Below are 14729 nucleotides of genomic sequence, written 5' to 3' on the forward strand. Positions count from 1 at the left end.
ATATATATATATATATATATATATATATATATATATATATATATAACTGATAAAAATTTATAGTATCTATTATTAGAAATTATAACTAATTTTAATTTTAGTTTGTAGTGATATCGTAATTGTACTATTTTGATCACTTGAGACTTATAGATATTATAATTGGAAAATTTTTATTTTTAATATTTAATAAAATTTATTGACGAAATTTAAATAATGAATTGATACCTTAGTGTGTTTTTATTCTTTCTTTTAAAAAAATATATTAATATATAAGTCAAATAACGTGTTAATGGTCACATTATTAAAATAGCACACATAAATTTGTTACACATATATTTTACATAAAATATCTTATAATATAGTGAATATTATGGCTATATTAACACAAATTATGTTATATTATATTATACTTTATTTGGTTTGCTATCTGTGTGTATTAAATATATAATAGGATTAATACAAAAGTTAGAATAATTTTTAAAAAAATCCCCAATTATAAAATCATATTTATCCTAAAACTGATACAAAGTACATAATTGGTCTAAAGAACTATGTGAGCTGCTAAAGAACATTTTCTTTTATTTAGTGTTAATGTTGATGTGTTTTTTGTTATGTTATTAAAAATTTGTGTGTTTGGATGAAGTGTGTGTATATGCTTAACGGCCAAACCGAAAAAAGCTGGCTCATTATTGTGAGTTGTGACAGTCATTGAGCATAAGAAGTATCGCCTCCTTCACTTAGGTGTTTGGCCTTTTCCTTCTTTGAACAACAAAACCCCAATCTCTTCCTTTGCCTTTCACTCCCTCAACAAACCAACAACAACTACTCATTTTCTCTTCTCTATTTTCCTCTCTTTCTTTGGCGATCTCAACGAAGCTCTTCCACTCAAACACACCCTTTAATTATATAGCATTCTCTTACTTACCATTAGATTGGACTTTCTCTTCTTCCTCTTTTTCTGGATCTTCAATCTCTCCCTGGTAATTTTCCTAGAAAACTTCCTTCTTTTTCTCCTACAAAGTAGTGTTGCTTTCCTCAATTCCAGGAGCTTATTAAATGCTTTGTGAATGAATGATTGTGGTTTCTGTTGATTGTGGGGACTTGAAACTCTTGCTCAATGTTGTTTGGATTTTGTAAAAATGGAGCTTAGTTGAGTAACTCAAATGGGTTCATGACAAGATTTGTTTTTCTTTTCTTTGGATCCAGATAAAACTTTTGTCTTTTTTCACTCTTTTTTCGAATTTCCTTTCTGGGTCTTGTTGATTTTGTCTCGTTCTTTCCTCGCGTCGAGTGTTGGTTTTTATGATCTTATTCTGAGTTTATCGTATTATTGCTACTTTTTCAGATTTTTCGGATTTGGGGGATCGAGTTTGAAGGGTGAAATGGCTGCTTCTTCTGCGTCTCTCGCTGGTGCTTCTGCTTCGGACCTTTTGAGAAGTTCAACGAGCGGTTTCAGTGGTGTTCCTTTGAGAAGCTTGGGCAAGGGAAGATTGGTTGTAAAGAGTAGGGATTTTAGTGTTGCTGCCAAGCTGAGGAAGGTGAAGAAGCATGACTATCCTTGGCCCGCTAATCCTGATCCCAATGTGAAAGGTGGGGTGCTGACCCACCTTTCCCGTTTCAAGCCACTCAAGGAAAAGCCAAAGCCTGCCACTTTGGATTTTGAAAAGCCTCTTGTTGATCTGCAAAAGAAGATCTTTGATGTAACTTCTAATTTAATCTGTTTGTGTCTGTGTTGCTGAGTGCTTTGTTTGCTTAGAGTTATTTTGTAGTGATTGTCAGATTCATGGAGGTTGTGCTGAATGAGAATGGCTAATAGGAATGCATTTTATGGGTGGAAACAGGTACAAAAGATGGCAGACGAAACTGGTCTGGACTTCACTGATCAGATTCAATTATTGGAGACTAAGTACCAGCAGGTTTGCCCGTCATAACAAATACGTTTTGTTCTTAAGAAAATGGAATTACTGTGAAAATTGTTGATGATTATGATTGTGGGCTCAGTCTCATACTTAAACCAAGAGTTCTCATGAGAATACTGCATCGATGCTGCTCTCTGATTGCTACTTGCATGATTGAATATATACCATTTTTTTAAATTTTAATCCACGCTGATTTTTTTGTCATAAAGAAACTAGTTTAACCTTATTGTCATTCCTGTTGGTAATCCCTGAGAAAAATTCTTATTCTCTGTAATTTCATAGTTGCTTATAATAAGTCTTTGTTTATGAAATGCAGATTCAGGTGTTTCTGCAACTGGTTATATGTATATATTTTGCTTCTATTTTGCCAGATGATACTTCTGTTTATATTTAAGCAACTGTTTGGGTATCTTCGGCTAAATAATATTGTTCTGTTGTTATATTATGTTGGTGTGAGTGTTATTGACTTGTTTGCATTGCACTTGTTCTTTACCTGTTTTATGTTATTCTTTTGTTATACAATTATTCGGAGTTTCTTTATTCAAGATTCAAATATATATATATATATATATATATATATATATATATATATATATATATATATATATATTCTGTTTTTCTTCCCAATGATTGCAATTAAAACTGTAAAATTGGAAAAAGTCTCATCTTTTCACCACTCACATTATTTTCAGGCTTTAAAGGATCTCTATACGCATCTGACTCCTATACAGCGGGTCAACATCGCACGACATCCTAACAGGCCAACTTTTCTTGATCACATCTTTAACATAACTGAAAAGGTGTTCTAAGTATTACTTTTGTTTTTAACTTCAATATTCTAGTTATTTCATTTTCTTCATTCTTAATTGGTCTTGTGAATGATCCACTTTAACTGAATTCCCATGTGTCTTCATGTTTCAGTTTATGGAAATCCATGGTGATCGGGCAGGTTATGATGATCCAGCTATTGTTACTGGTATAGGGTTGATAGATGGTAGAAGATACATGTTCATTGGTCACCAAAAGGGTAGAAATACTAAAGAAAATATTCAGCGTAACTTTGGGATGCCAACTCCTCATGGGTATGTCCACTAGGAACTCTAGTTGATACAACAAATTACTAGATTTAAGATAAGATCTGAACTCTAATTTACATTGATTTTATCTGCGCACTGATGGTAAACTTCCAATTGAAACAAACAGTTACAGGAAGGCTCTTCGTTTGATGGAATATGCAGATCATCATGGGTTCCCCATAGTTACATTCATTGACACACCTGGTGCTTACGCTGACCTTAAATCAGAGGAACTAGGACAAGTATGTTGTGAGTTAGGCTCTAAGATTCTTTGGCTTTCTTTTGTTACAAGGTTAATCAATTTGTTAGTTTTCATCTTGCAGGGTGAAGCAATTGCTCACAATTTGAGATCCATGTTTGGTCTGAAGGTTCCAGTTATATCTATAGTTATTGGAGAAGGTGGTTCAGGTGGTGCCCTTGCGATTGGATGTGCTAATAAACTACTGATGCTTGAAAATGCTGTTTTTTATGTTGCAAGGTGATTTATTTTTTTACTTTGCTGTCTGCCAAATTTATAATGTTGTAATAATTATTTCAATTACATGCTTTTAGCCCCTCACCTGTGCATGTTGCATTTCAATTATGTTACATATTGTTGAGTTTAGTCCCACATCAGAGAAGCTTGCAGCAAGCTTCATGGTTGTATCATATAAATTTTCTCTCTCACTTTAAGAATTCAGAAAAACAACAGAATCTGTATTTTCAAATTTACTATTAAGAGAGAACTCTCTTTATTATGAGAAATGAAAACTATAAATTTAGGTCATACAACCATAATGGATGATCAGGAATAGAAGTTTGTAGTCACATGACCACCTAGAAAAGTCATGGCATTTTTCTTTTAATTTTGACAATTAAAATATGTTCTAATGATGGTCTATATTGTTGTTTTCTTCGTTTCTCACAATGAGTTCTTGTTTGATTTACTATTATGTATGTCCATGTGTGTGATATGGTTGACTACTTGTGCTGTCATGAATCATTTTACTAATTGAAAAGGTGTTACTGTTCTTTTCTGCTGGTTTGACCTTTATTTATTACATGATATAGTCCAGAAGCATGTGCAGCAATCTTGTGGAAGAGTGCCAAAGCTGCTCCAAAGGTATTTATGACGCCAGTACTTTGACTTTTTCAATCCATAATGTGTATATATATATATATATATATATATATTGTTTTTTTAAATTCAACTATTTTATTTTTATTGTCCTATGCAGGCTGCTGAGAAGCTGAGGATTACAGCACCTGAATTGTGCAAATTACAAGTTGCAGATGGTATTATACCTGTAAGAAGCTATTGATTATGCCTTTTCTCTCCCTTAAATCTTGTTCATGTACATGGAGTTTATCATCTTAATGGTTTAAATATGAATATATAGAGTATTTTTAAGTACTCAGGCAGATTTTTATGTACTCCAGGTTTAAATATGAAAATATAGAGCATTTAACATTACGAAGATTGATAACAGTGTTCTCTTGAGAATAGATCTAAATAGAGATTCATTGTTTCTTTTCAATAGGAGCCGCTTGGTGGTGCACATGCAAATCCAGAGTGGACATCTCAACAGATAAAGAAAGCAATCAATGACACCATGGACGTAAGTTTTAAGGCAGCAAGTATTCTATTGAAAAACAGATGTGTAATTTTGTGTTAACTTCAGATGTTTTCCTTGTCCATTATGCAGGAACTTACCAAGATGGACACTGACGAGCTTATAAAACATCGCATGCTTAAGTTTAGAAAGATCGGTGGGTTCCAGGAAGGTGTTCCTATAGATCCTAAGAGAAAAGTCAACATGAGGAAGAAGGATCTTTCAATTACTAAGATGCCCGATGCTGAACTGCAAGCTGAGGTTCAGAAACTGAAGAAACAAATTTTGGAAGCTAAGGAATCTTCTCCCATTCCTCCAAAACTAGATTTAGATGAGATGTTAAAGCAACTGGAGAAGGAGATCAATCAAGAATACACTGAGGCAATTAAAGCTGCAGGCTTGACAGAGAGGTTGATGCAACTACAGGAGGAAGTCTCAGCAGCAAATGCAGATTATGAAAGTCTTGATCCATCGCTGAAGGATAAGGTATATAAGCTAAGGGTGGAGTTTGAAAAGAAATTGCGTGCATATCCTAATCATGGTAGGCTGCAGAAATATCTTAAGTATTTCAATGAATTATCTGAAGCAAAGCAGTTGTCAGGTGTAAGCAAGGACACTGACACATTTAAGCAAGAGTTGAAGACGACACTTGGTCAAGTCTTGAGTAATCCGAAATTAAAGAAAGAGTTTGAAGCATTAAAGGATGAAATTAGAAGTGTTGGTGCATCCTCAGGAAGTGATTTGGATGAGGAGTTGAAGAAGAAAATCACTGACTTTAAGAAAGAGGTAGACTCACAGATGGTTACTGCTCTGAAGTCGATGGGCTTAGATGTTGCTGTAAAACAAGATAAGGCCACCGACCCAGGTACAGAAGAACTAAAAGAAGAAATAGTGAAGCAAATTGATAGTTTGGTTAACTCATCGGAAGATATTAAGAGCAAGATGCAACTACTGAAATCGGAGGTTGCCAAGGCTGGAAAGTCACCAAGTTCTGAATCAGTGAATAGAATTGATGCTTTGGTGCAACAAATTAGGCGGAACCTTGCAGAGTTCATTGACTCGTCTGGCTTAAAAGAAGAGTTTGAAGCTCTGCTGTCTAATGGAAGTCTTGATTCAGCTGCAGACAGGGTCACCGGTGAGGAGGCGAGAGAGAAAGTTGGTGCAAACTCTACCATTTCTTAATGTGAGTTCATCTAATCTACACAAATAGTCTCAGTTCGTTTTCTGAATCATTAAAACATTGTAGGGAGGGTTTTATCATAGCATTTTGCTGTAGAAAGTTGTTCTTGTTGGTCCTAAGTTGAAACCTACATCTTGACATGCAGAAAGAAAAGGGTAGTTTTAACTTCTAAGATGGATTTATGTGATTTTGGTTTAAAAGTTATTGCAGTGAAAAAATTAGGTTGGATTTATATGTACACTGTTTTTTCTTATACTTCATTAGAAACTGAAAGTTTGCACCTTTTTTAACAAACTGCAGAAATGCAGCTCATATGGTGCTGGCTGCAACAAGTGAATGAATGAAATAGTGGAAACTACACCAGTGTGAGTAATCTATCTTGATACGGTACTATCAGCTGGTTGTGTATCATTTAGCATCAAGGCCATGTTTCTTAGAAACAGTTTTGGTAATTTAAAGGAGATACCATGTTAGTGGTGGCTAATATTTTTCTATAATCTTCCAATAGAAGACCAGCAGGGGAATAAAATTGAAACCATTTTGTATTTGTTTGAGTCAGAATGTTGCAGTTAAATTTAGAATGACGTTTTGTGTTTTTTCTTATTTTTTCCTTTTCTTGTTCATTTTGCTATTTTCTTAATCATTTAAAATGTTAGATTTCAGCTTAAATAGTCTTAGATAAACATTGTATAAATTGCTTTAGTTTAAAGAACCAATTAAACAATACGAAGTGTGGTGCTGTAATGTATTTTCTTTTTCAAGAATGATCCCTACTTTCTAGATGAGCTTTTGGGCATTGGGAATGCAAATCCTTAACGTATCCTAGCAAATACTTAAGGAAGCAAATTCTGGAATTAATTAATTTAACCCTAACAAATTGTGAAGAGTTTTGTACCAAGCCACAGTATTACTACACAACATGCAAGCAAAAAAGTTTATAATAGTATTTCTTAAAATACTTATTATAAAAGTCAATTTTATTTTGTGATTGTGAAAAAAAGTTTTACAGTTTCATTACATAACAATTTGATTCTTTATCCCCAATGTATCATAATTAATTACACTTGAAGGAGGGGAAAATGTGTTTCAAGAAAAAAAAAAAAGGCTGGAAATTGAAGGATCAAGAACATTGAAGAAAAAAAAATTTTTTTGAAAGAAATCATATCTACTTATTTTAATTAAAATTGAAACTACGTTGGAAATTTTAAGAAAGTAATAGAAATACATTGGAAATAAAGTTCAAATATTGGGACAGAAAAAAATTCTATTTAGTCTTCCAGCTATATTCTTTAGTGTTTTTCTTTAACTTTGAATGATTTTTAAAAGTCGCTGCGAATATAAATTAAAGTTATTGGAATGATATTTTAAAAGTAATATTTTGATATAAAGTAAGTTTTTGTGAATTTTTAGGAATAATGTAAAAATGTAATGAGTTATAAATTTTTTTTCTTAAAACACTTCATAATGAATATTTTTTAGTTTTTTTGAGATATTTTAATTTCATTTTTAAAATTTTATATAAAAAAATATCATATAAAATTGCAAGCTTTTAAATAATAGTACATATTTATAAGAATTTAAAGTACCTAAAATTTTCAGCAAACATTCAAAATTATAATATGAAAAAAATAATTAAAAAGGAAAAACTAGAATAGAAAAAGTACAATCAATATAAATTTCGAATTTTTTTAATGCGGAATTGATAATTCACTTTTATGTTACTATGCATGTGATTATTAATCATGTTCACCTCATAAAAAGAAAAGCCAAATCGTCCTATTTAATCAATAACCTCATCAAAGATGCCAAGAATTATTCACATCAAATCTAATTATGTTAAAATTAAGAAGCGACAAGACAAATATTAATATGATCACAACACATCTCCTATAAAATATAATATAAATATTATATAAAAAAAAATGGTCTTCATACGTTTATGACATTGTCTTTTTTGTTAAGGTCTAAACAAAAATAATTTCACAAATTATTAAAGACAAAAAATAAGTCTTTTGTTATCTAATTATAGACAAATTATTGGAATAGAAGAAAAATATATTTAAATATCAAGTGTATAAAAATAACAATGAGACAAAATTTATAGGAATAGAAGAATGGTTCATGTGTTTCTGGCTGAATGAGATCTTATATTCATGTCATCTATATAATTTTTCATGCAACATCTTTTATCTGTTGATAAAAAAATTTATTCATAAAGTGCTAGTAGGTTGTTCAACGTTTTATAGACCGAACGACATAACTTTATAACAGTAGTTCATCTGTTTGGAGATGATTTTATCCTTATTAAGATGGTACATGGATATCTAATTGTACTCAAAGTAGGCCTCCAAAAAGTTAAGGATTTGATGACCAGATGTACCCTCAATCAATCCGTCAATGTTAGGAGGGGATAAACGATCTTTCGGTAGACTTTGTTCAAGTCAATGAAGTTCGTGTAAAGCCTCCACTAACTGCTTGATTGTTTTTACTATCACCACATTTGCAAGCCATGTGGTGTACCTTACTTCCCTGATAACCTTTTCTAATTTTCTTACCTCGACCTTCGAGACCCGTCGTCTTTCCTCTCCTAGCCGGCGATTCTTTCAAGCAAATGGTCAAGCTTCCTTCAAAATGGCGAGCTTGTGAGACATACCCTAGGGTCAATGCCCAACATGCATGCATCTTTAAATTTTTATCAACAATGATATCAAATGAATTTAAATCTAACATGGTTTCTTGTTCTGGCAACCTTTCTTTTTGTTCTACAACTAAGTCAAAAAATATCACCACTGAAATTCTACTTTTATTTTTCACATAAACAAACTTGATGTGTGGAGCATGTGGCTTTAACTCAACATCCTCAGGTGCATTAGGATGGTTAATAGGATCATCAATAATCCTTATAATCTCATCTTGTGAGCAAAAGTCTACACCTGAAGTAGTTGACTCTGCTGCTTCAGCATTAACAAATTCAACAACACCTTTAGTAAAATTTGTATATCCATCGGTAGACATATCAGCGTGATGTGATTCTATAATTGGTTGTTGTTTTGATCTTTTAGCAAAATTAGCTTCCACTCTGTCAAACCTCTGATTCAATTCCTTAATCCTTTTCATCAATTCAATATTCTCAACCCATATCTTCAAAAGAATTTGAAACTCAGGACCATTTAGTTGACGTATAGTAAACTATTTCTATTTTGTTTCATTCCAATTCTGATTCTGATTTACATTCTATGCAGTCTTTTATGTTTCTATTGTTTTAATGGTGACTTTAGATTGTTGAATGTTTTAAATACTGTTAATTAGAGTTTGTTTTGAGTTTTAAAGCTTTGATCAATTGATTTGCTTACATGACACACTTTCTGATTGATATTTTTTTTGTGTTTAGATTTTCATTACAGTTTTATTTTCATTCATTCTGGTTCTCTGCTTGGCATTACATTTTTATTCATTCTTGGATGCATTTTTTTGGTTGAATTGCGTTGAATGTAGATAAGCATTGTTCATTCGATTTTGTTAGGCAATTGAGTTAGTTTAGGTATTGGTTCTGATATTAGGTGCTAGTTCTATTCCTTTTGATTCAATTTGTACAGTTAATATTATAGATTTTGATTTCTGGAAATTTTGATTTGTATGGATGATTTTTTCTTGAATCTAGTTTTTGATAGTTTTGCTTTTGTTTACTATTAGCTTAGGTACATCATACTAGTTTTAGTTTTTGATTCTGTATCTGTTTTAGGTAGTTTAAATTTCTATTTTTCTTTTATTTTATTTTCCTTACATTTTTTTCTTTTCTTTTTAAAACAGATTTCTTTTCTTATTCATTTTCTTTTCAAATTTCTTTATTTTCATTTCATTTCTTTCCCCACCTTGTATGTTAGTTAGTAATAATTAGAAAATAAAAGCAAGAATTAACCAAACATTTTAAACTTAATTTCAATGAGTCCTTGGATTGATCCTTGGTTGACCCCTATACTTCATTAGTGGGGAAACTGAGTTTGTTCTGATTTTAGGCGACAAAAATCAGTTTCAACAAATGGCGTCGTTGCCGGGGACTTTGGCGACTTAAGTTTAGATTGTAGAGTTAACCTTGTAGGTTTCTGTTTTTCTTTTTCTTTGTGTTTAGTTTTTGCTTTTCTATTTTACCATTAGTATCTACAGTTTTAATTTTTACATAGTTGCTATTCTTCATGTTATTTTCTTGTAGTTTTTTTAAGTATAAATTTCTGAATAGTGACCCAGAGCTGAGAACAGGATGTGTGTGTGATATATGAATATGTGAAAGGATGTGCGTGTGATATATGAATATGTGAAATAACTAGTTCTCTTGCAGTTTGAGTGCTGAAAGTGCATGACCAGGGCCAACCACAACCCTCTCTATACATTGGATCCAGAGATTGGCAGAACCAGGAAAGGGATCAAGAAGGAAAGAATCCAGAGTAGATCTAAAAGCACTGGATCAGTCTTGGAAGTGTCAGATTCATCCGAAACTGAGGAGATGGCTACTGGACCAAGGGAAAGAACATTGAAGGAGTTGGCCAATCAAGACATTGGGTATCAGCCCCTGTGCATTCAAGTACCTCACGTCCAAGGAGCTCCCACCTTTGATTTAAGGTCTAGATTCATCCAACTACTTCCCAAATTTCACGGGTCAGCAGGGGAGGATCCTCACAAGCATATAATGGAGTTCACTATCCTCACAAGCATATAATGGAGTTCACTGTGATTTGCTCAACCATGAGACCACTAGACGTACCTGAGGAGATTGTTAAAATGAAAGCCTTCCCATTTTCCCTGCAAGGTGCTGCCAAGGAGTGGCTGTTTTCATAGCATATACCTATAACCAACTGGGGAGATATGAAGAGAAAATTCCTGGAAAGATTTTTCCCAGCATCTAGAACAGTGGCATTAGGCAGCTGCCTGGAGAGAACCTGTTTGAGTATTCGGAGCGCTTTAATAGACTATGTTCCACCTGCCCCAAACACCAGATCAATGAACAGTTGCTGCTGCAGTACTTTTATGAAGGGTTGCTGCCTCAAGAAAGAAACATGATAGATGCAACAAGCGGAGGCACTCTCATGGACAAGACACCTTCTGCAGCAAGGAGTTTAATTGCAAACATGACTGAAAACTATCAGCACACCTACACAAGAAGTGGCAGTAGTAGAAGAGTCCATGAGATGCAGCTGAATGCAATCTCTAATGCACAGGGACTGGTACCCAATGTCTTGATTGGCCAACTCCTTCAATGTTCTTTCCCTTGGTCCAGTAGCCATCTCCTCAGTTTCTGATGAATCTGACACTTCCAAGACTGATCCAGTGCTTTCAAATCGACTCTGGATTCTTTCCTTCTTGATCCCTTTCCTGGTTCTGCCAATGATCCAATGTATAGAGAGGGATGTGGTTGGCCCTGTTCATGCACTTTCAGCAATCAAACTACAGGAGCAAACGCTCAGGGTCACTATTCAGAAATTTATACTAAAAAAAACTACAAGAAAATAACATGAAGAATAACAACTATGTACAAATTAAAACTGCAAATACTAATGGTAAAATAGAAAAGCAAAAACTAAACACAAAGAAAAAGAAAAACAGAAACCTACAAGGCTAACTCTACAATCTAAACTTAAGTCGCCAAAGTCCCCGACAACGACGCCATTTGTTGAAACTGATTTTTGTCGCCTAAAATCAGAACAAACTCAGTTTCCCCACTAATGAAGTATAGGGGTCAACCAAGTATCAATCTAAGGACTCATTGAATTAAGTTTAAAATGTTTGGTTAATTCTTGCTTTTATTTTCTAATTATTACTAACTAACATACAAGGTGGGGAAAGAAATGAAATGAAAATAAAGAAATTTGAAAGAAAATGAATAAGAAAAGAAATATGTTTTAAAAAGAAAAGAAAATAAAATGTAAGGAAAATAAAATAAAAGAAAAATAGAAATTTAAACTACCTAAAACAGATACAGAATCTAAAACTAAAACTAGTATGATGTACCTAAGCTAATAGTAAAAAGAAGGAAAACTATCAATCCTAGTCTACTAGATTCAAGAAGAAATTATCCATACAAATCAAAATTTCCAGAAATCAAAATCTATAATATTAACTGTACAAATCTCAAAAATTGAATCAAAAGGAATAGAACTAGCACCTAATACCAGAACAAGTACCTAAACTAACTCAATTACCTAACAAAATCGAATGAACAATGCTTATCTACATTCAATGCAATTCAACCAAAAAAATGCATCGAAAAATGAACAAAAATGTAATGCCAAGCAGAGAACCAGAATGAATGAAAATAAAACTGTAATGAAAATCTAAACACAAAAAAAATATTAATCAGAAAGCGTGTCATGTAAGCAAATCAATTGATCAAAGCTTTAAAACTCAAAACAAACTCTAATTAACAGTATTTAAAACATTCAACAATCTAAAGTCACAATTAAAACAATAGAAACGTAAAAGACTGCATAGAATGTAAATCAAAATCAGAATTGGAATGAAATAAAATAGAACTAATGTAGAAAAGTAAAAATACAAAGTAAAGTCTCCGAGCACGATCAAGACCTCCACGGGCTGTCACCACCGTGAGCCTCGATCACAAGTCCAAGAACCAGAATCTACTCTACACAAAGCAATAAACCTAAAACTAAGAACATGAAATCAGAAGAAAACGAGAAACCCTAAGCACGCTCTCAAAGTCTCTCGGGTGGAGTCTGTCACCCTCCACCACATACAATCGTTCGCAGAGTCTGTCACCCTCTCACGATTCCCACTAAAATTCTATTTACATACCTTTTTATAGGGTCCATAAACAGAGTAGAGAAAGAAAAAGGGAAGAAGGGATGGAGAACCTTCGACGCTTCGCTCAACATGATCCAATGCTCCTCCTTGCGAGTCTCTTCGTTTCACATTTTCTCAACCCTTCGATCAACTCCTTCCTCTTTGCTAATCTGATCTTCTCTACACGTGCATCGGTCTGTCAACATCAATCTGAGTAAGTGGCAACAAGGAGCTCCTTCTTCTTTCTCGAAATCGCACGCACAAACCCTAACTCAAGGGTGATCCAATTTTCTCTTTTTGCCAGAATGATGTGCCTGTGCAGAATAACCCCCTGAGGCAACAACTTCAGCCTCTCCAAAACGACACCGTTCCTTTTAGTTGGAACCAACCCATGCAAAGTGTAGCGCCACAAAATTGCCAGCTCAATCTCTCAAAAGCAACAACAGCCCAATCTTGAAATGCAGCAGCATTGCAGTGGCCCTATTTTTACAATAAAGAGAAAAACTTTAAAATGAAAGAAAGAAAACAAAAAATCAATTGAAAGAAATTCTAAAAACATATTAATTTTCTATTTATTAACAAAAACTAAAAATTACACCTAAAAAGCTATTTTTAACTAAAATTTTACAAAATCTAAAATTTAATAGAAAAACCTAAAACTAATCTAATTCTAAAAAATTAAGAACAAAGAGGAGCTAAGAAAAACTTCTAAAGCTAGAAAAATATGAAAATTTAGAGTGTTATCACACCTCCACACTTAAGGAACTACCCTCCTAGGCAGGGAAAAACTAAAAAGAAAAAGCAAAAGCAAAGACTCAATTTATAAAGGAAAAACTAAAGACCAACTAGGAAGCTTCTAAATTCTATTTCAGCTATCTCATACCTGCCAAAACACACGAATTCATAGTTATTTACTTCAATCAAAACTGCACAAAAGTATTCCTAACTTCAAACTTAAGCTTCAGCAATTCCAGCAAATGAAAAACAGTTTAATCCACTCAAAATCAGCAAAGACAACATATGGAAGAGTAGCAGTAAGTTTCAACCTCACAGGATGTAGTGTATGCACTCAATCACTCAACTGTTTAGGTTATCCTGTTTCACTCATTCATGACATGCTAACTGCCATTCACAACTTTGAAAAGACTCTAGATGTCAGTGCTTGACTCAAGGTTTTCTCTAAATCACTAGGTCTTTATTTGCTTGTAATGTTCATAGAATGGAATGAAAAATAAAAAAGAAATGGAAACTGAAAAAAAAAAAAACAGAGCAAAAAATGAAGTAGAAAATGTGAAGAAAAGGAATAAACCTAGAACTCAGTGCAAGGTCTAACTTTTAATCTTTGGCCAGTCTATTTTTCTTTCTCTAACATTCATTTCAGGTCTTTTCTTTCACTTCCTTTGCTATTTTTCTCAATTTTTTTTTTCTTTCAGACCTGTTCATTCTTTTCAATTCAACCAGATTTTTGCAGATCATTTTTCTTTTCTTTTTTTCACCTCTGGCCTCACTCTTTTTCATGCAATCACCAAGTTCCAGGCTTCTCCCTAAATCTCACAACTCTCTAAGGTTGATTAATGGATGGGGGAAGTGGCTTGAAATGGATGGAAACAAGAAAAGAGGCTAAAGCTCAAAACAAGGTGCAATGGTAAGAAAATGGAATGGGTAGGCTAAATTGGCCATGGCTGAAAATGAAGAATGCCTAGATCATATTTAAAGTATACCAAGAGTAAGCACATCAACAAAGAATCAATGCAAAATCAGAATGAAAGCTAAACATGTATGTATCACACAAGAAAGACAAAAACTGGCCCAAAATCTCTCAAGGGTTAAAGAATTGTTAAAACTGACTTGCTACTCATCCTATGCAAAAATTGCTTAATTGAAATGAACTAAAGCTGCAAAAAATTAATGGTAGAACTACCTCTGCCTAAATCTAAAGCTAAGTCTACTCTTGACAATTCAAATATAAGGAAATGAAGCTAAAAATTGAATGAATTCATCAAGGAATGAAGAGAAGCTTGCAACAGAATTTAAAAGCACCTAAGAAATGCTTAAACAGAATTACCCAACTATATACACCCTAAACTAGAGGTGTCAATTTAACCCATGGCCCCAAGACCAGCCCTAACCCACTATTGAAAAAGCCCTATTTTAAGAAGCCCCTTAAGTA

At 33.3% G+C, this 14729-nt stretch overlaps 1 protein-coding gene across 1 annotated transcript; it reads left to right on the top strand.

Moving 5' to 3' along the window:
* Positions 1-687: 687 nt before the first annotated feature.
* Positions 688-6370, top strand: LOC106764858 (acetyl-coenzyme A carboxylase carboxyl transferase subunit alpha, chloroplastic). The gene is made up of 12 exons (XM_014649282.2): positions 688-980; positions 1346-1700; positions 1842-1916; positions 2612-2719; positions 2841-3001; positions 3123-3237; positions 3319-3473; positions 4046-4097; positions 4213-4281; positions 4516-4593; positions 4681-5770; positions 6068-6370. The coding sequence occupies exons 2-11, from the start codon at positions 1383-1385 to the stop codon at positions 5767-5769; spliced, it is 2220 nt and encodes a 739-aa protein (XP_014504768.1). The 5' UTR covers positions 688-980; positions 1346-1382; the 3' UTR covers position 5770; positions 6068-6370.
* Positions 6371-14729: the final 8359 nt, after the last annotated feature.

This window comes from Vigna radiata, chromosome 6 (assembly GCF_000741045.1).
Source record: "Vigna radiata var. radiata cultivar VC1973A chromosome 6, Vradiata_ver6, whole genome shotgun sequence".
In the NCBI taxonomy this organism is placed as follows: Eukaryota; Viridiplantae; Streptophyta; class Magnoliopsida; order Fabales; family Fabaceae; genus Vigna; species Vigna radiata.

What these genes read in the sequence shown, in the direction of transcription:
- LOC106764858 (XM_014649282.2), top strand. Translation starts at nt 1,383, where the DNA reads ATGGCTGCTTCTTCTGCGTCTCTCGCTGGTGCTTCTGCTTCGGACCTT. An exon ending in TGCAAAAGAAGATCTTTGAT is followed by an intron (nt 1,701 to 1,841) that starts GTAACTTCTAAT and finishes GGGTGGAAACAG; the next exon opens with GTACAAAAGATGGCAGACGA. An exon ending in GCTGTTTTTTATGTTGCAAG is followed by an intron (nt 3,474 to 4,045) that starts GTGATTTATTTT and finishes TACATGATATAG; the next exon opens with TCCAGAAGCATGTGCAGCAA.